Source organism: Drosophila arizonae, chromosome X, assembly GCF_054131065.1.
Source record: "Drosophila arizonae isolate 15081-1271.41 chromosome X, UAZ_ARI_1.0, whole genome shotgun sequence".
Lineage (NCBI taxonomy): Eukaryota > Metazoa > Arthropoda > Insecta > Diptera > Drosophilidae > Drosophila > Drosophila arizonae.
The window spans coordinates 26,361,930-26,388,480 of record NC_142927.1 but is presented as its reverse complement, the minus strand read 5'-3'; the positions used below and the strand labels follow the sequence as shown (position 1 = coordinate 26,388,480).

The 26,551-nt window shown below is 40.7% G+C and overlaps 2 protein-coding genes across 13 annotated transcripts in view; both read right to left on the bottom strand.

The window, feature by feature from the left end:
• The window catches only part of boi (brother of ihog), a 46,307-nt gene extending 34,615 nt beyond the window's left edge, over window positions 1-11,692 (bottom strand). For all 3 annotated transcript variants that reach the window (XM_089473583.1, XM_089473585.1, XM_089473584.1), the window contains exons 1-2: window positions 11,135-11,692; window positions 10,159-10,292 (exon numbers count right to left, since the gene is read on the bottom strand). The gene's annotated coding sequence lies outside the window, so the exon portion shown is untranslated. The remainder of the gene's footprint in view (window positions 1-10,158; window positions 10,293-11,134) is intronic.
• Window positions 11,693-12,639: 947 nt separating this feature from the next.
• The window catches only part of trol (terribly reduced optic lobes), a 124,229-nt gene continuing 110,317 nt past the window's right edge, over window positions 12,640-26,551 (bottom strand). For all 10 annotated transcript variants that reach the window (XM_089473567.1, XM_089473569.1, XM_089473565.1 and 7 more), the window contains 11 exons: window positions 26,246-26,492; window positions 26,001-26,175; window positions 22,230-22,295; window positions 21,068-21,442; window positions 18,230-18,447; window positions 17,860-18,132; window positions 16,857-17,782; window positions 15,485-16,191; window positions 14,991-15,407; window positions 14,775-14,922; window positions 12,640-14,355 (listed from right to left, as the gene is read on the bottom strand). In XM_089473567.1, the coding sequence (XP_089329693.1) occupies window positions 14,100-14,355; window positions 14,775-14,922; window positions 14,991-15,407; window positions 15,485-16,191; window positions 16,857-17,782; window positions 17,860-18,132; window positions 18,230-18,447; window positions 21,068-21,442; window positions 22,230-22,295; window positions 26,001-26,175; window positions 26,246-26,492 (3,808 nt within the window). In that variant the 3' untranslated portion in view covers window positions 12,640-14,099. The remainder of the gene's footprint in view (window positions 14,356-14,774; window positions 14,923-14,990; window positions 15,408-15,484; window positions 16,192-16,856; window positions 17,783-17,859; window positions 18,133-18,229; window positions 18,448-21,067; window positions 21,443-22,229; window positions 22,296-26,000; window positions 26,176-26,245; window positions 26,493-26,551) is intronic.

The window sequence follows — 26,551 nt, the reverse complement described above, 5'->3', positions numbered from 1 at the left end:
GATCGCAATGAGCAATGCCTTGGAATGCAGTCAACTGGTTGCCCATTGTTGTTGCTGTTGTTGCTGTTTTTGTTGTTGTTGCTCGTTTCCAGTGAAATGAAACGGGCTGTGGACTAAGAAAAGGTAAAAGAAAAACAATCAATGAAAAGGTTGCTCGACTGTTGACTACCTCCGCGTGCCTCCTTAGCCCTATGCCCCCCTCACCCCTCCGCCTCTCTCTCTCTCTCGGTCGCTCTTTCTGGCTCTATTCTTCTTGACCACGTCTCTTGTGGTATGCGGTGCCAAGGTGAACTGACGACGACGATGACGACGATGTCTACGAAAAAGTTGCAGCGACAAAAACGTGACTTGGACTCCTCACAGATCCGATTCGGACAGGCCAGAGTTTAGCCTTGACTCTGCCAACAAGTTGGTCTGCGGCAAATGCGGATGCGGATACGGATGCGGACGCGGATGCTGCAGCTGCCACTGGTCACTGTCTGACATTAAAATAGCCTAAAGCCATTATATTACAGGGTATTCCCGGTGACTTCATTTGCGACAAATGGACAAAGTGGATAAGAAGAAGCGAGAAAGTGAAGAATTCATGGCATGAACTTTAAAGCTAAGAATAAATGTTGGATAACGATATTAATCATAATAATAATACTGATAGTGGTAATATCAATCAGATTACTAAATAACGGGAATAAAGAAAATGTTGGTTCAAACAGCCAACAATTTTCCTAAGGGAAATATTTGTATTGGTATAACTGCATTGTATTAGTTCTATAGCTGATTTTACAGGGTATTTGAGCGTGGCACACTCTCGCTTTGCCCAAGTTGATTTGTCTTATAATAAAGCAGTTAAAATGTTGCCGATGTCGTCGAATGGCATCGTTAACCTTCAGGCCGCAGTCTCTCCCACTCACTAGATCTTTCCCTCCTCCATTCTCTCTCTCACTCACACTCACACTACCTCTCTTTCACTGCGCTCAGGTAGCGCTTGCATGAGTTTCAGATACGGTTTCAGTTTGAGGTTCGGTTTCGGCTTTTACATCTTACCATCTGTGCCCTGTGTGGGCGTTATAAATGAAGAGGACAAAGAAAAACTGTTGAACTTTATGAATGAAAATGCGTTTTGAGTAACCCAACCACGCAGCATCATCATCATATTTCCATGAATGAGCCACTGTTTCTTCGTTTGCTTTTCCTCTAGTGTAACCCATGAAATACTTGTCCAACATCGTGGGCAACAACAAAGAAAGCCAATTGCTTGTCACATGGTTCAATGCGTTTGCCAAAATGTTTCACTCTTTCCCATTCGTTACGGGCGAGCGCACAAATTGCAATAATGAGACCAGACACAAGTCAATGACAGCTGAATATGGGCAGAAGAAATACCTAGAAAAGCCGCGACGGAGGGCGGGGCTGAGGCAGAGGTAGAGTGAAAGAGAGATTGCAAAATTTGAGAAGAATAAATAGGTATTTGAAGGTATACATTTGAAGAGAAAGTGAGAGATAAAAGAGGAGAAAAGACAGAGAAAGAGAGATAGAGAGAGAGAGAGAGAGAGAGAGAGAAAGAGAGAGAGAGAAAGAGAGAGAGAAAAAGAAAGATAGAGACAAGAGAGATGAAAGGGGGGGGGGGGGTTCAAAAGAGATAATGAGAGCGGAAAATAATGAGAGGGAAAGATCGGAAAAAGAAAGAGTGAGATCATAAGGGATAAGAGACAATGAAAGAGAGTAAAATAACGAGAGGGAAAGAGATAAATTCAACATGAGAGAGGTGGAGAGCACACCAGAGAAACGGAGAAAATGAAGAGAATATAGAAAGAGAAGAGAGAGTTAGAGATCAATGGGCGAACATGTAGGGAGAAAGATTGTTAGAGAGACACTCCTCCTTGTGACACTAAATATCTCAAGCAATCCTAAATCGGTTACTTATAAAATGAAATAAAAAGAAAAATTAAGGACAAAAAATCTTAAAATTTATAATAATAGAACACGCTCTAATAAGATCGACCTTCCGCGTGGCAAATGTCGCATTTAAACGGTAATCGGTAAAATCAAGCAGAGTCATAAAACAATTAACTATCTTTGTTTCCACATCAAACAAAACATGGAAGTGTTTGGGGTTTCGTAATACCTATTTACCTAGCACTAATAATGTCTACAGTTCACTTTGTAGAGCTGTCAACAGTTTGCAATCATCCATATGCATAATCTCAATACAAAAACTTGCTTTGTTTCGATTTGCGACCGAAGATAAGCGATTTAGAGCAATCTCAAAGCGTTGCCCTTGAAGGCTCAGCTATACTAAGTCGAGCTCTAAAGGCATTTAGCCTTAAGCTGTATCTTAATCTTAAGCCAGATACAATAAGCAGCTCCTACACCATTTCCGCACTAGTTCTTCATCTATTCAGTGCCATAATCTTCGCAAATCCTTTCCGGTAGCAGGGCAAAAGTAGCGAAGGAATCAAATATCTGGAATGGTATGAAAACGAATCGGAATGCGAGCCAATCTCAGGCATACACAGACAGACATTTGTCTGTAATACTATAGGTATGTATATAAAGGAAATGGGTAAGCTCTTCATCTTCTTCTTTCTTATTTATTTCTACCCATCTAATCATTGAGTCTAAACTGGCGCAAACTTTCAAAAAAAAAAAAAAAAAAAAAAAAAAAAAAAAAAAAACGAAGAAGAAGAAAAAGATGCAGAAAACGGCAAACGATGCCATGACTCGACTCGACTCAACTCGCCTCGACTCTCATGAGGCCCATACCGGCGCCCGAGGGGGGGATCTGACAAAATCTTCAGATAAAAAAGGAACAAGAAAGTATGCTTTAGCCGGGTGAGCTAGACTCACAGATGCCTTGTAGCTGACAAAACATTACGAGATTCAAATTCTTTAGATGAGATCTCTGCAAATTAGAATCTTTGGTTTTCCCAATTTGGCATATAAGAACTCTGACTTTAGTTGCTTTTCGTAAAGCTAGATCATTGCTGAATTTTCAGCATGCTCACTCTACCCCGTTTACAGGGTATACAAATGTATTGCTGCGCTGGTTTGCTTTCTACTCACGCAGTTTCGCCAGTGTGGAGTCCATTTAGATGGCTGCTCCTCCAGCTGAAGGGGGGGCTTATCATGAACGTTGATCTATGACTCGGCGCAAGTTGGTGCGACTCGGCGCAGATCTCGAAGCTGAACTCATTTTCTAATTGCCCCACGGTGTGGAATGTCTATTCATTCGGCTGCCGCTGCTGCTGCCGCTGCTGCTGCTGCTGCTCTGGTATGTGTTTATTACAGCATTCCCCTTTGCCCATTTGCTCTCGAAAGTCCAGCTACTACACAGGTTTAATTAGACGCGCAAAGTTCGAACCCCGATCGGAATCTGTGTAGCATTTGCATGTGATTTCTGTGCTTTGGCTTTGCCCAGTCGAGACGGAAGTGTTGGGTGTGGGGCGAGGCATTCGTACAGGGTATCTTGTCTGCTATTTTAATTGAGTTCACAAACGCTACAAAACTGACCCCAAACACAGCTGGCGGCCTACTATACCGCTGACAGTCACATGCTGTGTGCCTCCCCTCCCTGCCTCCCTCTGCGCCAGCTATTCAAACAAGATGGAACAGTCAGACATATAGCCACAGAGATGTTAGTTAGGCAAACGAGAGATGGATAGATAGACATATAGTTGGATAGTTAGTTTGGCTTACATGGCTGTGGATTATTCAATCTGTTCACAGCATTGTGAGAAATTAATACATCATCATCATCATCAGCAGACAGCATAGCAATGCCTTTCACGTCTCGCATCTCGTATCTCATATCTCTGAAATTCGAGGTCTATCTCTCGCTCTCGCTCTCTCTCTTCCCTCCCTTTCTCTGTCCCGATCTGTCTCTATTTAAGCTGTGGGAAGGTTTCACATTGACTCTAATTAAAAACACAAGTAAGTTGGGCTTTCAATCGCAAACCTAATACAAATAGCTTTTAATTAACTAGACTTGCCCCATACCCTGTACGAATTGCGAGTTGAGAGATGGATTAGTTAGTCTTGTCTCCATTTGATTTTATGTTCATATTATTATTGAATTATTAGGGAGGTTTACCCTATAAAAATAGTGCTGTTTATTTCCTTTGCTTCTTTCATATAGTGTTATTATATTTGTTTCCGTTATTTCTCTTCATTTTTCTTTGTAGCTTATCTCTATTTTTTTAGGGATTCCCTAGCGCAAAATCAAAAGCAGTACATTTAAAATGGGGCGTATAATATACATATATGCTTATCAGGCATACGGTACTGGGGGAGCCTGAAATTTCGTTGAATTTGATATGCAAATTTCGGGAATTATGTTTTTCCAATCTTAACTTGTTTGATTTGTTATATTTGCAATACCGATTGAGGGTTAAATTATTGAAAGAACCCATTATGCGACCTAGGCATACCAATTCTGGTTTGCCTTGTTTCTTTTATAAGATTATTGTCGAGGGAATACGGCATCTGGAATATTTTAAGATTGCTTGCACTTTAGCAGCTAGGCCAGACCTTACTTCATTTTGAACATTTTCTGTGAAATGAAAGCGTTATAATCTGAGGTCCATAATCTAAATGGAGTTTGTTAGATAATTCCTTTATTACTCCATCCTTCATCCGTTAGATAGATAGTCCAGATCTCGACGCATATGAATCACTGTTGAGACTGCTCTAGAGCCATTAGAGCTGAACAGCTATGAGAACGGGGTACTCGCACCGTTGTCCTGTCTTCAGCTACCTAAGTAGTTGTATAACGATTTCGAGCCCGACTCGGCTCGACTGACTGTCTGTCTGTCTGTCCAATTGTTCTTCTGTTTGTTGTATGTCTGTCTGTCTGTCTGTTACCTGTGTCAATGTCAACTTCAGTGCTAAATTGTCGCTTATTAAATGTTCCGCTCGCCCTCGCACCGCACCGCTTTGGCCACAAACTCGACATATCCCTGTCTCACTCTGTCTGGGCTTAACTGAATGGAACGCGGCTGAGCTACTTTATCAGACTAAATTCCACGTAATGCCCGTTGTCTTTTGTCTGTTGTCTGTCTGCCGAAAATTATGACTTGTTTGGAAGTGCAAATAGCTCACTTCCTGTCTGCTTCATCTGCCCCTCTCCCTATCTCTCTCTGTCGTTCTCTACCCCTACATTTTCTTCTTATACTCTTTTGCTTAGGGTTATTCGACATTTGCCACGAAAGGTGAATGAATATGCTCTGAATCAGCATAAACTGCTGGGTCGAGTCAAGTCGAGTCAAGGTCTTATATTATATATCACTTAAACAGTTCGTCTAGCTACTCTATTAACTAAATTACGAATAATGAAAATGTTTCTTAGGGATTGGAATGGGATGGACTTAAGATTGTCTTGTGAAACTATTTAAAGACCCGTTGATCTTTGCTATTGCCAATATATTCTCATATATGGAATCTTAACTTATTACATATAGTATGATCATCAGCTTTATTTATCCTTTACAAAAATGGGTTTGTCTAACCTAGATATATTACAAAGATCAAGGCTCTGGAGTGTCTTCTCCATTCTACAGACATTTCACTGAGATCTTTCTCTTGGTTTTTGTCTGGGTTAGGGTATTTGCCTTTCGGCTATCAGCTGGTTAGCATATCTTTCTTCTATTCACTCTGATTGTTCTGATTGTTCTGATTGTTGTTGTTGTTGTTGTAGTTGCTGCTGCTGCTGCTGTTGTCGCCGTCACGGCCCGCCGATGGTCGCTGATAAGAGGCAGCCATAGCGTTCCCCATTTTAAGCACTCCCACTCCTTGCCCTTGCCACGTACTGCTCCCCGCCACTCCAGCAGCTGCGATATCCTCGGCGCGATAACGCCGTCCGCTACGTGCTACCGAGTTAGCTTTCTTGTTTGCTCTCCTTTCGACCCCTGTTCGCAGCGATCTCAAGGTTGGCTGTACCTCTTCCAATTTTTCATCATCTTCATCATCTTTGATTCTCCCTAATTCCTCTTCGCATCTTCGGCGTGTGGGCGTGTCAGCGTCGTAGTTCACAATAAATGCTATCACATTACGCATCGCATATGGGCTTGTAATGCGCTTCCGTTTTCCACGCCGTAATTGCCAGCCAGCTGGAAGGGGGCGTGGCAATCAGCTAGCAATGCAAAGGCGCCGCCGACGCTTAGCGAACGCCGTTTTTTCGGCTCATTTGCGGCCGCTACTTAAAGGCCGTCTAAGACACGGATTTGTATACCTCGCGAACCCAGCGTGATTGGATGAATTGGGTAGATTAGCTCGATATGAAAAGATTATCGAATGCAGGAACACATACTTGAACAAGATGTTCAATGTGAATCTGATAATCTAATAAAGAACTTCAATAAAAATCGAACCTAGAAGACGATCTGAGCAGTTAAGATCTACTATAGTAAAATTCGGGGAAGTCTTAAAGAAGTTTTGTCACTTTGGAGTTAAGGTAGTTTGAATTTTCCACAACAGCAGCTTTAGGGTATCTGCTAGCTGGGCACGCCCGACTAGGGTTCTGGAGTTTTCTTTTATTTTGGGCACAAAACCCGCAATTATACTTCCGCTATGAGGCACTAAAAAAAAACAACGAAAAAAAAGAAAAAGGGCCGAAGATGAAGTTGAAAACCAAGTCGCTTCATTCATCTCTCGGAGATCTGGAACGGAGGCTGAATCCAAGATTGTTTTGTTGTTTTCATTCAGTGATCGGGCGCGCATTCATTCATTCGTTCATTCAATTCGTGTTGATTGCCACCTTTGGGCCTTTTGGGGCCGCCTCTGCCACATGCCTCACGGCAGCCGCATTTAATGCTGTCCCCATCGCTCTCTCCCCCTCGCTGTCTACTGTGCTAATGAACAGACGGCAAGAGCTACCTAGTGCAAAAAAAAAAAAAAAAAAAAAACAAAAACCAAGCAGCTAAAAGCCAGAGTTTGCTAATTGCAGCTGCTCGATCGCCGTATACCCTGTAAATAACTATGAAGTGGAAATCTCCTCTAATTAACACTTTGTATGTCTGTTTAACTTTATATGTTTACTATTTTTTCTCAGACTCATTTTAAGTTAAAGGTAAAGGCAAGAAATTGCTCAAGCATGATAGATAGATAGATAGATACTCATTAGATACTCTGTAAAGAGTTGAATTGAATATTTTCCAAAATTGTAAAATATTTTATCTGTTCAGGTTTGTATAAATTCTTCAAGATTTTTAAGTTAAAGATAACAGACAAGAATTTGCTCAAGCATGATTGATAGATACCCTGTAATTTTTTAAACAATATTTATCTATTCAGATTTCTAAAAATTACTTAAGCAAGATGGCTTAGTACCCTACACCTTCCAACTAGATACCCTGTAAGGACCAACCAATAACCCAATAAATTATGCCTCTTTAGTTACATACATCTATATTTAAGACTCTTTTAAGTCTGGATATTTTTATAACATAATACGCACGACTATATGATGCCTTCTTCTATTATTCATTCGCAGAATACAGGGTATAAATTATGAGTTTAAAAAAAGGAGATAAAAACGCCAACAGCTTCATGAAACGCGGCAAACAAACAGAAATCAAATCCAATTTATGTTTTTTTATTTCTCTTTCTGTAGTTTTTTTATTTTTTTATTTTGTTTTTTATTTGAGCCACATTAATCATAATTTTGGGGCTCCAATCGGCAAGCGTGAAATAATTTTTATGCGCCGTTTTTATGGAACGAACCCGAAATCTAAAATCCCAGAAAGGTGTCAATCGCTAATTTGACGGCCGCTGCGAGTTGATGAGAAGCGCAGAGAACGGAATGCATAAAGCAGAAAAGAGGTGGAAGAAAATAGAATTGCATTGTGCTTTTGCAATTAGCAATGCGTCAAATGATTGGAATCATGAAATTATGCATATACATGTGTATGTATATCAGGCCAAGCCAGTGGAACACTTTGGGAAGCGGAACAGAGCACCACATAGAAGCCAGAGTCGATGTGAAAGACAATGGATAAACGGACAGACTAATTGACTGGCCGACTGACTGACTGACTGAAACTCTGAAGCTCTTTGGGAAAATCTATTTAACAGGTGCCTCACACCTGTATCCAAAGGTGGGCTAAAGGTCGTACGAGTGAGTGAAAGCTCAAGTTTCGACTCTACTAATAACAGTTAATACCTCTCCGAGATGCTTGAAAGTAATCCCTAGACTGGGGCCAACTCAAGCTGCTGCCCACGCTGATTATCCAAGTTTATTGTGATGCAAGTATCATCGGGGCGCAAAACATCGTGAATCACATTGGGAATTGTTATACAATAATGAAAGATCAGCTCAATTTTGTATGATGATATGAGAAGTGCACAGATTCCCAGAGACTGGCGAGAATGCGATGAAAAAGGTCTTTATGGGCATATCTTTCAACTCGGTAGCTGACAGGTCCGTCGAAAGGGGCAACAGAGGGAGGGAGAGACTGAGAATGCGACTCGAGCCGAGCTGAGCAGAGCAGAGCAGAGCAGACAAAGATGACGGTGCAAGTGTAGGGGCTGAATGACAACGGTGCATGCAGGCCAAAAGGGAATACACAAAGGGCCAAGAGAGCGAGAGGAAGAGGAAGAGCAGCTGGCTGAAGCTGGAACCTGTTGCAGTTTCGTTTAGCCACTTGAAAAGCAATTTCTGAAATTTATTTTCCATTTATTGCTTTATTTATTTTATACCTTTTCAGTGTGGCCCATTCTACACATACCAGACACAACTCTTCTCTGTCTGCGCGCGCATGTGTGTGTGTGTGTGTGTGTGTGTAGCTGCTTATGCGATTAGAGCAGAGCAGAGCAGAGCTCATCTGCCTGCTGGGCCGGGCTGGGCTGCAGCAGCCTGTGTTTATTTGTTTTGGGCCCAGAACAATTCTTGAATTCTCGGCCAAAGCGGAGCAGCTCTTGGGCCGCTCTCAATGGGCGCGGACAACAATCGAAAGTAATAATGAAATCTCATAAACAACAACAGCAACAACAAGCAGCAGCGCTTAACAATGTGTGCGAGCGAGAGAGCACAACTGTCTTCGCCCTTTTGCAGTCGCGGTCGCCGTCGCCGTCGCTGCCGCAGTCGCTGTTGCCGATGACGCTGCCGTTGACGTTGACGACACTTGCCTTGATTTTTATTATGTTGGGCTTTTCCACACACACACACACGCACGCACATGCACACACAGGCACAGACACACACATGCACATGTGCATTTCTGCATTGTTGTTGATTGTTGTTGCATTGCCTTTTGATTTATTGTTAGCAGGAATGAGAGAATGGGCCCAGGCACAGGCAAAGAGCAAACGGCACTGCAATAAGAACAGCAACAACAACAACAACAACAAAGACGACAACAACGACGACGTCGACTGCACAGCAGGCACCGCTGCCCTCACTTGTTCATTCTGCCGTTCTCTCTCTCTCTCTCTCTCTCTCTCACTCTGCTTCTCTTGTTGTTTTAGTGCTTGCATTCCGCACTCAGCATTTTTACCTTTTGCCAAGAATTGTGCGTGCTTGTGTGTGTGTGTGTGCATGTGTGTGTGTATGTTCGTTTCTATTCTTGTGCGGGCAGCAGCGTCGCGACGCGTCGACGCAGTTGTAGACAGTTCATTAATGTTATCAACAGCATGGGGCATGGGACATGGGATCTGGGATCTGGAACCTGGGGGCGGGGGCGGCAGTGGCGGCTGATCGCTCATTTCTTTGCATTTTGGCCGCATCGTTGTAGGTAAAAACAGCAACAGCAACAACAACAACAACAACAGCAGTGCGCAGTGACTGCGCTGCTACGCAGTTGCGTCGCAGCTCCTGCCTGGGTTTGTGTACGCACTAAACATCAATTTCGAGCTGCGTAGCACTTGCTGCTGCTGTTGCTGAAATGGGCCAAAGTCGAACTGCGAAAACAACAAAAACTGGTGGCAACTATTGGCCAAAAAAGGACACAGCGACATGCGTTGCCGACTTGGCCCGTACAAATTGTCAGCTCGAATGGAACGGGCCAGTCGCATTTTATGGACAACTTGTTGACCAGCTGAACTACTTTCCAGTCGGGCAATTGCCGTTAGCTATCGCTCGGGGCTGATCAACAAAAAAAAAAAAAAAAAAAAAAAAAAAAAAAAAAAAAAAAAAAAATAGCGAAAAGAAAAATAAACGCAACTCACCTGTATCAATCCGTGCAGGATTCCAAAATCAAGACGATGCGAGCCGTTTCCTTCCTTCACTAGATTCACTCTATTGTCATTGCTCTCAATTCTGAAGAGAGACTTTCCGCTCTGCTCTCTTTTGCACTAACAACCTACATACATACAAACATACATTGTGGATATAGATGAGAGTCCATTAGAAATCGAAACGAACGATTCGCATTAGCGGAAACTTCTTTTACGCTGCCTCCCCTGCTGCTCACCTCTCTGCTCATGCCCTCTCTACTTGTTGCCTTGCTCACATCCGTTGGACCACAAGCGGCACAACGGCACATTTCCGAAATTCTACTCAATCTCTATAAATATATATCTCTATCTCGCTCGATCTCAAATAAATTTTGGCATTCGAAGCGGCAAAGAGGAAGCAGCGTCAAATTTGTGTCCCCCTCAGGCGAAAGGCAAAACCGCAAGAATTGCTATTTAACGGTTATTCGTATGAATGAGCGTAGCATGTGTGTGAGTACATGCAAGTGTGTGTATGTAGTTTATATACAAATATGTATGAATGTAAATGTGTTAGAAAGTTCCTACATTCATGATATGCACGTATGTATGTATATGTACATACATATATCAATCATTTACATACGTACATACATCATTTAGTGGACTTCAATTAGAAAGTAATTTTAATCCTAGCCATGTCATTATTTCAATAGTCATTTAATACTTATGAAAATGCATAAATACACATGTACATACATACATACGTACATCAGTACATCACACACACACACATGCATACTTACACACACACATACATAGAGGCAAGTATTTATGTCATTTTGTCGTTTGCCTTTTGCAGCTGTTTGCCGGTCGCCGCAACGTTTTAAAAATAAAAACAAAAATAAATATAAATATAAATACAAGTCGAAAGGAACAACAAAAAATATACATATATAAAGATAGAACCAAAGAAGAAGAAAACACTAACAATGCAAACGGCTCAACCACTTCGCACGCACTTCTGCTTCTGCTTCTTCTGATCTGCGTTGATTTCGGTTATTTTGTTTTGTTTTCTTTTTATTTGGCGAACTGCATTTGCTGCCAATTAACGCGCACATTAACAGGTAGGCGCAATCCTCACTAGCCAGATGATCATTAACATCTGTGGCTGCAGCTCATTGATAACAATTTCGCACAGTTCCCGGGCTGCGATCACACACACAGTACAATAATAACAACAACAAAAAAATGAATCAGAAAGAAACACGTCAAAAGCAATTTGGGAGAAGGCGAACGATTTAAGATGCGCGTAGAGCACACACAGCCTGTCAGCGTCGCGTCACGTAAGTAACTGAACGAAATTGTCTTCGCCGCACACACATAGACGGCAGCGACAGCGAGACCGGCCGACGCGGCATGCTTCGGCACTGCTTCGGCCTCTTCGCACACGAAGACGAAGCGTCGCGACTTTCGAGAGCAAGAACAGCGCAGCGCCATAAAGCTGCTGGCTGAATCCAGCCGAACATGCGCAGCGCGCTATCGTGTGTGTGTGTGTGTGTGTGAAGGAAGGAATCAGTGTGCTGCAGGCGCGCAGGCACAGCCAACCACCCAGACCACCCATCCACCTATCGACTCCCCCCGCTATCACGACCAAAACATAAAACACGTGCCAAAAGATTTTTTTTTTTTAATTTTTTTTATTTGGTTTTTGTTGTTATCCACTTAACAATTTCGATCGTATTATACATTTATGTTGAGAATAATTTTTAATTTTTTTTGTTATTTTTTGTTGTTGTTTACTTTTATTCTTGTTTCAATTAACTGTAATATAAGTATATTTAGTTTTAAGTTTATAAACTTTGTGCATATGCTTGTTTCATTGTGTGTGTTGGTGTGTGTGTATATCTGTATCTGTGTGTTATATGCAATTACAGTGAATTGCCAAGCTGCACAACATTTTACACTGGGCGAAACGAAATCATTTGAATCGACAAAAGAATTAAAAAAAAAAAAGAATTATAAAATGCTTAGTTATATGTAGTTTGTTCTTCTTCTTCTTCTTCTTCTTGTTGGCTAGTATGCGTTATTGTGTGTTGGAGTTAGTTGGGCCTTAAATGTCTATATATATATATATATATATTTGTTTATATATGTATTGTAGGGTATATGAATCCATTAAAACATTATTGTTTCGTTTCGAGTTTTCACTTCTTATGGCCGTTGTACGTTTAAAGTTTAGTTGGTTTGGTTTTGCCTCCTCTATTGTTATCAATATTATTTAATATAATTATTATTATTTTTATCATCATCGATTGCTCTCCATCTTTTAAGATTAACCATAATAAATGTAGTAGTAGAAGCAATTGCAACATTCGTTTTTTTTACTCGACACAACATTTTTTTTTTAACTTTTGATCTATATATATTTATATATGTGTAGATATAAAAAAAAAGAGTTTATTTAAAAAAAAACCTAACTTTTGTGGAGTTTACGTTGTTGTTGTTGCTGTTGTGCTTGGTATATTGCCTCAAACGACAGGTGGTTCGGTGCCACCCAGGGCCTCATCGTTACTGTAGTTCACCGAAAATAAAAATAAAAACGAATTGAAAATTAAGAATTAATAAAAATTAAGAAATAAAGAAAACTAAAATATGTAAAAATAAATTATAAATAAAGACTGTACACAAATTATTTTTTAGAATATCAAACATATTTAAACTGTAGAATACGACTGTAGAATACTCATTCATGGTTCGAATATTTCAAATATCTATAATTTCTAGCTTAAGTAGAGGCGATACGGTCTATAGTCATACGGACGTACGGACAGCAAAACGGACATTGGACAAAACCAATATACTCATTTCACTTTAGTGAATGAGTATAAATATATAATATAACCAAGAATAATTAATAAAATGAAAGTTAACGCTAATGTTTCTAAATTGGATATGTAAAATAAAGCTATTAATTCTAGCTATTATTCTTAATTATAATTGTATTGCTTAATATTTAGTTTCTCAATCTATATAGAAAGCAGGAAAACATTTACTATTCCCTGTTTAATAAGCTTTCAACTCATTTGAAGCCTAATTGCGCTTGGGAGCTTTCAAGGTAAACTTAATAGAGTCACAAGCTTTTACGAAGCTGTTGGCGAGCTTTAATGCGCTTTCAAAGCTCGCCTTAGTTCGTTTTCGCTAAACTTTCGAAACTTAAGTATGTATTAGACATTCATCAATTAATATAGCTATTTGGTATATGTATATAATTTTATATCAATATATTTTAGTTGTACTCTTGCATAGGCATGAAAATTTTCACTAATAACAGATAACGCAAATCAAGTGTTCAAAATAAATGAGTTAGAAATTCTTCTGCAATTTCAGACTTTGTCTCAACGCGTCGAGTTAAGAACTCACAAGTGCCAGCATTTCAATAATACATATATGTATCTCTATATATCCAGTATGTATATCATATATGTATATAATTGATATATATATATATATAAAGTATTTATATTGTATATATATTAATTGAATTTAGTATGTTTCCTTTTTGCTATATTAGCTATACGTTCCACATTGAATATATATGTATGTATCTTGACTATCCCTTATCTATAGTATATTACTATAGTTTCTTAACAGCTAAAAAAAAAATTATTAACGACTCCTGTTTTAACAATATATCGGTGCTAACTACAAAAAAAGAAGAACATTATATGTATATATATATTTACTATATATGCTCGACTTCTTTAGGATCGTGTAGTAAACAGTTATTTCAAATATTTCTCTATGCTTTAGCTATATATACTTTGTATATGTATTTATATAACATGATATTTTGCAATGATATGGCACGATAATTGTATTTTTTGTTTTTGTTTTCGATTTTCATTTTGATAGATTTCCATGCGACCAACAGATGGCGCCAGTGTGCTGGGCGCTTAGCTGGGCGCAGGCAACAGCCAGATGAGACTGCTTATGAGTAGGGTTAATGGTGTCACTGCCACGCCCACCGCCCTCACACTCGTATCGTAGGCATAGCCATTCACATTCTGGGGCAGCTGGTTGAGATTGGGTCGCGGATAGATGATGTGCACTGGCGGTGGTTGATCGATCTTATCGAAGAAATTTGGATCATACCTCTTATCGCTCGGATCGTAGTCGTGATAGATGAGACTGGATGGATTCCAGTATTCCCTAAACTCCGCCAGAGCCGCAAGCAGTGTGCAGAATTGAGAGATAAGTTACAAGACACAACGAAAAACAAATATGGAAACCCCAAAACCTTCAGCCCGAGTTTAGCCTAGATCTATAAGAAAACTGCAATTTTCGATGTTTTATATTGGCTATACGGATTCTAGACCAGACTTAAACTCAAGGGTTCCTTGATCCCAGGAGATGACATGATATAATTTAGTGTGGTCTAATTGAATCTTAATCTGAGCGCCAAAAAGAGAAATTTAAAATGTCCTACTTTCTAGGGAAATCCTTTTTTCCCATATAGAACGATATCTACCCAAGCTTATTTGCGTGTCCTACTCTAACCTGTTCGACTATTGTCTATAGTCTATAGACTTAAAGCTAACTGATTTGAAGAAGAACTTTCAGGCACTTACACAGGACAGGTATCCACGTTGACGCCACTGACAGAGGCCTTGCCCAGATTGACCTGGCCAACAGCATCGCCCTCCACAAAGACAATGCAGCCGTTGAAGTTGTGCGTATAGCGTTTGCCCGTGAAACGAGAAATGTTCGGAATGCCACCTGAAATTGAGAGATGGGCAAATGAACGTGAGGACCCATGCATTGGGTATTTGGTCTGTGACACTTACCAATGAACACATTGCCCGGCAGATGCATCTCCTTTTTGCTGGTGGGTCGCGTCTCGCCGGAGTCGGATATGCGATCGACCTCGAGTATGGCAGTGTTGTCCGCACGCTTCACAAGCACAATATGGCGCTGGCCATCGTCCACGGGCGTGTCGCCATTGCGTATGACCACCTCTTCGCCGTCCAGGCGCAGAGCGTACTCCACAAAGCCATCGACGACGGCGAGGGCTATGAAGTCCTGGCCGGTGAATTCCTCCCCAGATTTCTGGCCCCACCAGAGCAGCAGGCCGTTGGGCTTGCTGGTGGAGAACACCACCACCGCCGAGGTGTACTGTTGGTCTATCTCCGAGCTAAACTGGCTGCGATCCACCTCCAGGTACCCATTGCCGCGGAACGAGGCATTGAAGCTCACTTGGATGTCTGCACGGAATAGAAACCAGTTCAATTAGATCGAGATCGAGAGGAGCTCAAAATAGTCTTCAATTCATCACACTTACGCTCCTCGCAGTGCTTGCCGCTGTAGCCCAGGCTGCAGGCGCAGATCGCCTGCTGCTCCACCTCCTGGCAGGTGCCGCCGTTCTCGCAGGGCTCGTTGGCACAGGGCGACATCGCATAGGGCTGCTGCTCCTCCGCGACGCGACTGTTGCTTGTCGGCACCACAGGCACCGCAGGTAGCTCGCCATCGAAGTCGTTGCTCCCGATCTCATTGAGCTCGCCGCAATTCTGCAGGTTGGCCGCATCCTTGATGGCAGCCAGCAACTGGATAGGACGCATCGAGTCGTAGAGGCGCGAAATGCAGCCATCGAAGCCTTCGGTGATGTTCACATCCCGATTGATCTTGACCGTGGCCCGATCATAGCCGCCCACATACAGCGGCGTCTTCAGCGAGAGGGTGCGTGGTGCACCGGCCGCCTTGGCCCTCTGCTCCGGCTCATCGCCCACACGCAAAATGCTCTCGCCCTGGCGACGCAGCAGCTCGACTCGTGTCCATCTGTGCAATGGCAGCGGTTTCTGGGAGCGCACCACGACAGGCTTAAGGCGTGCAGCCGTATTGATGATCAGCTCCACATGACCGTCGCGCAGCACGAGCGCCACGTAGTCGCCGCTGGGCAGCTTCGACTCGGCCGTGTACAGCAGCACCGCATCCCGCAAGCTGGATGGACGCAGCGATAGAGTCACATTGATGCGCGATACACGAGGAGTACTGTAAAGTCAGGAAAGACATTTCAATCACAATTGGCTATCTCAGTTAGGGCAGAGAGTTGCTGTCTGGTTGGGTAGTGCTAAGAAAGTATTGGGTGTTTAGGTATTGTAAACACCAATATACTGTCTAAGTTTGGGGATCGAACTTTATGATGTTGAGTAATGCGAGAAGTCTAGGAAACTAGGAGAAACCGCAGCTCTCTCAGCTCTATGACAAAGTTTCGACAGGGAAATTTAATCAACCCGAGTGTAGAAATTTTGAGCTCGAGTTAAGAAAGTCGAAGGGTTTATTAAATCAGTTTGTCTCAATATTACGACTAGGCTAATTTCTGGACAATGTGAGACGGTGCTTAACAGATCGAATCTCATACAAATGCTTCTGTCGAATTAACAGACTTACATACTTAGGTAGGTCTATCTAGCTGAGATCTTGTGATCCCTGTTATTCTCGTTCCACATTTTAAGCTCTCGTTAGACTGAGACTATATAATTTCTTGTGCCTTAGGCCTTTATTATGTGGAATGTACAGCGACGCTTCTTTATATTAGTTAGTTCGGACCTAGTCCCAAGCAAACTTAAATGCCAGAACCTCTTCCATATTCTCAGCTGTTGTATGTCTATGTTTAGGCTGGATTGGGTACGACTAGGCTGAGTTGTTTTACTCACTTGTAGGCTGCATAGCTGTTTCGCTTGAAGTTGAGACTGTGTTCGTTTAGGTGTTCCATGTACTGACAGCGATCGCCGGTGCGATTGAGTGGGCAGAGGCATTCCATGTCCAGCTCCGTGTTTTCACAACGTCCGGCACCGCACAGGCCCGGAGTGCATTGGGTTCCTTCGACGGCGCAGTTGCGGCCGGTCCAGCCCTGCTGGCAGACACAGGTGTAGGCGAGTTCCGTTTGGCTTTCCAGGCAGATGCCGCCGTTGGCGCAGGGCGATGCGGCGCAAGGCTTGCAGCTGGTGATGCCCTCCTTCAGCTTGGCGTCCTTCATCAGCTCAATGGTGCGTCCCTGGAGCGTTAGGCGGCTAATGCAGCCAACGAAGCCCGTTTGGTGGGCCACCGCCTCGGCGGGCAGCTGATTCCAGTTGGGCACGCCGCCAATATACAGATCCTCGATGAGCTCCAGCTGTGGTATTTGGGTGAGTGTGGGGAAGGCGACCGGATGCTGTTCGTCCAGCTGAATGTAGCCGTCGCGACGTGAGCGATGCACACGTGCCGTATGCCATTCGTTCAGCTCCACGGGCTGCTCGGCGCGCACCACCATCGGCTTGCCGCCAAAGTCGAAACGGAACTCCACATAACGGTCCTTCAGCGAGAGCGCAATGTAATCGCCCGCTCCACGCGTTTGCCCATTGAAGAGGATCACGCCGTTGGCGGATTCCGGCCGGAAGGTGATCTCAAAGTTGAAGTTGAACGAGGAGTCTGGCAGAGTGGGGAAACTCATGTAGCTCAGTGGCTGCTGACTAAATTGTGGGATGACTCCCGTGATGACCAAAATGCTCGGATAGTCCACGGACTCGCCATCGTTATAGACGGCTGTGCAGATGTAGCTGCCAGCATCGTTCGCCTGCACGCCCCGCAGCGACAGTTCACTCTGCAAGAGAACAGTTCGTTAGACCCTGATGCTCAGATCCCTCTCTCAGCTCGGAGGGGTCTGGCCTCTGTACTTACGCTGAGCAGATCGCGTCCGGATTGCATTTGTCCGTATTGGCGTGACCAGCGGTAAGTGGGCTGACGACTTTCATCGGCGCCGCAGCTCAGCTGGGCTTGATCACCGACATTGGCATGCACGATCTTCGGACGACGCAGCTCATGGGGCTGCTCCTCGATGGCCAGCTCATAGCTGGTCGTATAGAGATCACCATCATCCGTACGGCATTTGCACACATAGTTGCCCGCATCCGCAGCTGTCACTTGATTGATGACCAGACGGTTGCCCACTTGCTGCGGTGGAGTAAACCATAGAGAGAGAAGGAGAGAGAGAGAGAGCGAGAGAGAAATGAACTGGAATGTTGGATCTATGTTGGTTTAGGGCACTCACCTGAATATTGGCGGAGAGTGGCACACCATCGGAACGTTCCCAGATCACATCCGTGTAGCTGTTGTCCGAGGAATAGCACTCAACTTCGGTCGATTCGCCAACGTGCAATTTCGATGATTGCTGATCCAGCTTCAGGCTGTAGTCACGTGGCACCACTGGCTCTGGTGGGGGCGTTGGCCGCGAGGGCGGCAGGTAGGCGCTCGGTTGGGTCATGCCCGCTGCAGAGCAAAGCCAGACCACAACCACGGTCACAGCCACAGCCAGAGGAGGCGGCGGCACAATACACAGTAGACACAACAGAGGACGAAGACGAAGCGGTACGAGGATGAAGACGACGACAACGACGAAGACGACGAGAACGACGAGTCGAGGATGTTTCGGCGGTTGCAACGTTCACAATTGGGCGACAATTCACAATTGGGTTATGGGATGATCAAGTGCATGTGTGTGTGTGTGTGTTTTGTGTTTGTGTGTGTGTGAACGGCGAGTGTATGTGTGTATGTGTGTATGTGTGTGTAAGTGTATGTTTGTGTGAGATGAGGCATTGAGATGGGAAGGTAAGATAGTAAAAAATACACAGAGAGAAAAAAGCAGTTAGCAAAATACATGTCAAAAATGGCGATTTATACAGATACATGATGCGATATATGTTTATCGAACGCTAACAACGACAGATCTATCGATAGTACAGATCGTATGTATGTGTGTCAGTGTGAGCATGTGTGCGAGTGCGTATCTTTTGAATACGCATTCACATCTTTAGATGCCCTTGTAGAATTGAACGGATTAGAGTACAGACAGACATATCTTAAGATATACCTAGGAAATGGGTGAACAGACACCTTTAATTAAATAGAGCTGATGAATTGAGTAGGAATGGCTAGATGAACATATACAGATTAAGACAGATTTTCGGATTCATAGACAGTAGAGTCCCAATAATTCGAAATGACAAGGGGATCAGTTTTTTTTCGATTTACATAGAAATTTAAATTATTGAGAATTATTGAGAACGAATTTCTATTAAGGGGATATAATTTTTATTATCGATTTATCCCGAGGTATATATTTTGATAGATCCAAGTAAATTGAAATATCTTCAGATCTTTCTCTGGAACATAAAATAAATAAATGTCTTTAGAAAAGAACTTGAACATATTCAGACAAAAGTCTACAAAGACCTTAGAAGGAATTTCTTTCGCAGACTAAGAGGTATATCCCATATAAGAGATGTTCCATGATTTGCGATAAGATAGATATGTCGCAAACCTTTACTTTCTACAAGGGCATATTAAGGCTTTGGCATGCCAAAGTCGCATAAACTTTATTGTTTTTGTTTAGTCATACTTTATGATTTTTTATCTATATTTTTTTTCTAGTTAGACAAATAAATACATAGATGTAGTATTTTTTTTTTTTTTTTTTTTTTTTTGGTTTGGGGCGGATAGAGAGTAAGAATAGTGATGCGAATTTTTGTTTTGTTTTTGAAACAAATTAATAAAATATACAATCAAAAATAATAGTATTTAGAAATATATAGAAATGATAACACTAGAACACATAGCTACATAAAGTACTAAAAATGTCTACTGGTTCGAATCACACAGATATACGAGTACATGTGTATGTGTAATGGGGGGGAGTTATGGAGATTTCGGTATTGTTTTGGTATATATTTTTTCGTTCAGCTTATTATATAACAAGTGAGAGATATAGAGATACATATATAGTATATATGGGGTTACCACTAGGCCAATACGTATTCAGATACATATACTTAGCTACATACACACATATGTCTAGGCTACCAATACAATATGGGTTCTACTCAATAGTCAGTTACACATATTATGTTATGGATTAGGAAGTATTTTTTTCGTAGTTTTTGTGGCAATTTTTGTTGATCGATCGAAAGAAATATTTAGTTTTATATATTTTTTTCGAAATTTATTTGGCTAGTCAGGTATGTGTGTGTGTGTGTGCGGGTTTGTGTTTATGTGTGTGAGTGTGTGTTACATTTTATTTACAAAATTTTGTTCGATATATTTATCGATATTTGCAAAGTATTTCGATACAGCTTTTGTTAGTTGGAGTTACCCGCATGCAAACGAGCCCGAGACCAAGAGGAACAAATACAAATGCTTTGATTTTTCGACATGCGCGCGTCAGCACCATTTTTCGTTATCGTTTTGTTGTTGTAGTTTTGTTGTAATCGTTATCGATAACACTACCGTTACGACTTACGCACTAAGAACCTGCACATGGTAAAGAAATAAAAGCAGGTCTACCCACACACACTACGCCTAATTGCTGTTGTTGTTGTTGTTTTTGCAGATGCTGTTGTTGTTGCTGTTGTTGCCGATGTTGTTGCAATTGCTTTAGCTACATTTATATTGTTGTTGTTTGCATATATGTTTATATACATATACTAATTTAGATTCTTAGCTTTGATACGTGAGTTGAGTGCGAATTTGCAATTGTTGCAGATTTTCTCGTTGTGCGCCTACGGAACGTAGTTAGAGGAGCCAAAAAACAGTTGGATAGATAGATTGCCAGTTATATAGATAGAGGACAGCTGGATGACATGAAAGACAGGATCTGATGTGATGGAATGAGCATTCAAGTTTTCCAATCTACAGTTTGTTTCGATTCGACAGCAACATGAGATCAGAAGACTTCGAGTCAAGATGGAGAATAAAGGAAAATTAGAGTTCAACAGTTATGGACCGAGAAAGAGGGAGGCAGGTAGGTAAAGAGAGGAAGACAGAGTAAGAGTGAGGAGAGAGGCTAGTGAGTGGAAGAAAAGAAACAAGAAATTATGAAAAACTTAAGACGAACCGAAGAAGCCTTTGGCCTTTGGCTGCCCAACTCGTTGCTGTTTATCTGCCTGCTGCTGCCAGGGCTGATGCTTCCTCCAGCTCTTCTTCCAGCGCTTGAAAGTGTTGCCCGGTCCATGGCTAACGCCTACGCCCACGCCCACGCCAGTTGTGGTCCGGCCAATTGTCTTGGCAGCCAGATCGCGGCTACAGTTGAACTCGTCCGAATGATCCGTACAGTCGTAGATGCCGTCGCAGACCATGCTCGCCTTGATGCACGTGTGTGGGTGGGAGACGCACTTGAAGTCTGTCGCTTGGCAGGCGTATGTGCTGGGGGGCGGGGCGCGCGGGGGCGTGGCCAACGGTTTGGCTGGCGTCATTTTGTTTAGTTTGAAATCTAATTTTGCGCGTTTATTCGTTTTTCATGTGGTATTGTTGCAGTATTTTTGTAGTATTTTTACAGTATTTTTTATGATTTTTGTTTTTTGTTTTTGAAGAGCATAAAAGAATAGATTAGCAAAAAATATAGACGATTTAGTCGTCGAACCACGGTTAGTATATAGTTGCCCTTTTCAAGTTGCTGCTACAGACAATATTATGCATACGACCCGTACTCCAACAAAATGTATTTTTGATTATTCCAAGTAGTATATGTTGCGTATATCTGTATATACACATATATATATATATAGGAAGTTCGATCTATACATAGTTGATTTACTGTGATTGAGTGTCTTTTGCTTACGTGCGTTTGCCAGTTGCATTAAATACCAACAAAATACTAGCACTAAATACTAAACGGTGCCTTGTCCTCAAATCTGTGCGCGTGTGTGTGCGTGGGGGGAATGATTGTGTCATTTTAGTGGGCGGAAAACAAAGAGGTTTTTCTGTTCTTTTTCTGTTTCTTTTTTTATGATTTTGGTTTTTAGTTTAGTTAATTTCGATTCGTAGATCGCAACTCATTTATGGTATATACAAATTTGGAAATTATTTTTTAGTATTAATAAAAAAAAACTCGAAATAAGTATAAAAAGAAAATAATACAAATTATACAAAAATATATACTACTAAATAAAAACAAAAAAATACTCAAGCAAAAAATAATAATAGTAATAATAATAACTGGTATTAAGTTGGGCTGAAAAATGAATTTCAATTTAGTAGATTATTTCGGCGAAACACACCTGCGCATATATATAGAACAACGCAGGGAAAATCTTGGCCGCCCCTATACAAGCTATAATTGTTTTCTATTGGTATTTATTTGGTATTATGTTGTGTTGGTTTTGGCGTTGATTATTTTTTGTTTGTTGGTTGGTTGAATGCAGTTGTAGCGGTTGTTGTTGTTGATGCAGTTGTTGTTGTTGTTGTCGTGGCAGTTGATGTTTTTGTTGTCGTTGTTGCAGCAATCATATTTGATGGTATATATATAGATGGTATATATAGTCGCCCATATGATTTATATTTAATTATATATAAATGAACATAAATTGGTTTTTTTTTTTCAGTATTTTATGCGAAGCGACCAAAACGAAATTTTATAAAAATTAAATATTTTTATATATATATAATTAGTATATATATATATATATATATATATATATATATATATAGGTGTGTGTGTATGTGTTTGTTTGTTTTTTTTTTTGCACAAGCGCACATGTAAAAGAGAGAGGGAGAGAGAAGAGAAAAAAGCAGTAAAGAAAGAGAGAAATAAAAAAATATTTATCAAATTATTTGATGTGTACCATTTGAGGAAGAAAAGAGAAAACAAATTATGTAAATCCTAAGCTAAAATATTCCAAAATAATAGTTTTTTTTTTTTTATTAAAATTTGTATTTTGTTATTAAAGATAGACCTTGGCAGAGCAGCACCTCAAACGTGGTTTAAGAATTTTCAATTTGGAATTTTGAAGCTGGAATATTTAATTTTATCGTAATTTTATTTTGCCAATGTGGTATTTTGTTGCTTAAAAAAAACGTTGCTCGAAATCGAACCTCGAATTTGTCTATAGAATTCTGTTGCTTTTAAACTGATTTTAACTTATTCAAGGCAAAAAAAGTACGACATTACGAATATTTATTTAAGAACAATTTACTGTGTGAGACTGGCTAGACAACTAGAGATTATTTACATAGTTATAAAAGGTCACAAATAAATGTGGTATTTATTTTCGATTTTTTTTTCTGAATATATATAAATATATATATATTTTTTTGTAAAGTGCAGGTGCAGCTTTGTGTGCATTGTGGTAAGAGGATAGAACGGAGCTGGGAAGGGAAGGTAAAAAATCATCAATATTGATTTAGGAGATAGACAGACAGAAAGAGAAAGCTAGAGTGACAGAGAGAAAGAGAGATAGATTGAGAGAGGAGGAACAGGAGGGAGTGTGCGGTGCAAAAATATATATAGTATGAGTGCTTGTAGGCATAAAAAAGTACGAGTAAACGCAATAATAAAGCCGCTGATCCTATAAATTAAAATTAAGAAACAAGCCCAGAAACCTTACGAAACCAGAACCAAAACTCAAAATATACAATGCATCAAGTAAATGTAGTCAACCGACACCAGCAAAATATGACAAAAAGTTAGACCGAAAACGAAACACGTAAGATAAAGAATACTAAACACAAATGATAAATTCAATAAGAGAGATCCATGGCTTGCCAAGGACTGAATACCCTTGCAGTGAAATATGAAATGTGACTAAGAGAGAGCGAAAGAGAGAGAGAGAGAGAGAGAGCCAGGGAGACAGAGCTATGTGAATCCCATTCTAAAGTTTTATCTCTTAAACTATCATTGGCTGTTTCCAAGCCAAAAAGTCAAGGGAAATCATCTTATCGGAGCTCCCAAATTATATTTTTGGTCCACTGAATAGACAGGCAAGCAGACGGACATAAAAATTTAAGGGGCTCATTTTATTTTTGAATAACGGTTTCTCGAGACTTTTAGTGAAAAGTTTGAAAAGAGAAATAAAATAAAATAATATAAGATCTATTAACATTAATCTCTTATATATCATTTTCAGTGCTACAGTTCTCGAAATTTTCATCGCATATGTCTGTGACTAGAACAAAGTTCAACTATACCAAATGTCGGACAGCTAGCTAAGCTCTCGGCCAAGTTCGTATAGTCCACTGCAAGGCTATATCTAACTGCAGGTTAATCAACGAAATAAAAAGAAATATGTTACAAGTTTGTTTTGATTTTTTTTTTTTTTTTTTTTTGCTTTTAGACAATTAATGTAGGTTAATTATTTGTTATTTTATTTGTCGGGACTTAGAGAAAAAAAAAAAAAAAAAACCACAGCTGGGACTTAAAACGTATTTTGGTATTAGATTTATGGCAGCCACTGTTAAGCTTACAATTTTATTGTTTAAAAATAATTATGTTTACGTAATGTGCTTGTGTAAATGTAAAATAATTACAAAAACAAAACAAAAAAAAAAAACATATTCATTAAGTATTATAGTAAATATAGAATTTCATTTGGTTATTAAATTTTGTGTTTTAAGTGTGAATTGAAAAGTATTTTTTTTTTAATTTTTAAAAAATTTTTTTTTTTAGCATTTTTTGCAACTTAAGATTAATAAATTTCAAGTGTATCGAAAAAACGAATTTCATAAAGAATTGTTGGCTGTGTGGGGGCGTGGCATTTTTACTCAAGATTTCTTCTTCTTGTTCTGCGTGGTGGGTGTATGTGAGTGGTTGTGTGTGTGAGTGGTTGTGTGTGTGAGTGGTTTTTTGGTTCAGTGGGTGTTGTTGTTCATTTTCGAGGCAGTTTTGGATCGTTTCGTAGGTTCGTATTTGCTATTGTCGTGTGGGCATGCGCCTTCAGCTGTATATACATTTATGAAATTGCTTAACAATTGTCATACTATATAGTATTTTAGTGGTATTTTTTGGTATTTGGAAAGTCATATGTGTGGCAGTTCAAAGTAAGTGTAAACACCTTCACCAGTTTTGCAAAATTATTCAGTACCTATACATATATCATATAAATGTTATATATGATATATCTATATATATCATATTGGTATTTTGTTGCACTTATATATGTATGTGTGTGTGTATGTTACAATTGTTAGTGGCTTATTGTCATATATACAGAGTGTGTAATACCCTAGAACCAACAAATCCGTATCCGTTATAACTGTTTATTACCTGTAGGTGTGTTTGTGTGAGTTTGTGTGTATGATTACATTTGTAGGTAAGATACTTGATAAGTTAGGGGCTCGCATATTTACATGTGTTTTTTGTTTTTGTTTTACCGAACATTGATCAGTTTTACAGAAAATATATACATACTTATATATATGTATATATACGTGTGTGTGCTTGTGTATGTATGTGTGTGTGTGTATGTGTGTATGTGTTTAGTCAAAGTAGTAATAGCAGCTAGAGCTATACATACACATATGGATACACATATACATATGGACATTGAATATAGATACATATAGGTTTTGATAAGAACAAAGTAAAATCAGCGAGCGAGCGGTTTCAATCATTCATTCAATCTGCTCTTCGGTTTATATTGGAATTATTTAACACTTATATCTTTCTTTAGTTTGATTCAATATATATTTTCTCATATTGCCAACAAAGCCTAATCCTTTTCGTTTTTACTTTCCTTCGATTTCTTTTAAGGTTTAATAATAATTAAGTTTTTGTGGTATTTTTGGTATATATATTTCTTGTTTTTGGTATCATTTTGCAATCGAAGTTCTCTGGCCTAAGAATCGAGTGTTTGTGTGTGTATGTGTGAGAGAGATAGGGGTAGATCATAGAGAGATATCTGTTGTGTTTGGGGTTTGTGTGTAGAGGGATTTTTTTCATTACTTTATAAATCTTCTTCTTTTTTTTTTTTTTTAATTTTTGTTTGTTTTGTTGGTTTGGTAGGATGTTCAGTGTGGTTTTTCTTTTTAAGGGAGACGTTCTAGGGTTTACTCACGCTGTACACTCAAATCGACGTAGGTGGGCGGTAAGCGCTGTCCGGTGTTGATGTCGTACGAGTCGCAGATGTAGCGACCGGCATCCTCCAGGCGCAACGATGTCAATATCAGGATCTGGCTGTCGGCGCGAGCATTGTTGGGCAGCGGCTGTCGGTCCTCGCGAGTCCAGTGGAACTGTGCCAGGCGAACAATACTCGAATTGTCATCGATGCTCGATAAACGGATTGCTCTTAAGTATTCTCACCTGCGTATTGGAGCGCTGCTCGCCACGTTGCGTCGTCACAGTGCAGCGCATCTGGATGCTCTCGCCCTCGCGGCGCTGCTGCTGCATCGATATCGGTTGCTGCGTGTAGGTGGCCGGCGGACGCACAACCACCTGGGCGATCTTGCTGATGTTTCCGTATTCGTTCGACGCCGTGCAGCTGTAGCCGCCCGCATCAGCCGGTGTTATGGCTATGAAGCGCAAAAGCTGTCCCTCGATGTGCACGGAGCTGTGTAGCGAGAGGGAGATGGATAGAAAGAGAGATGGAGAGAAAGCGAGAGAAACAGA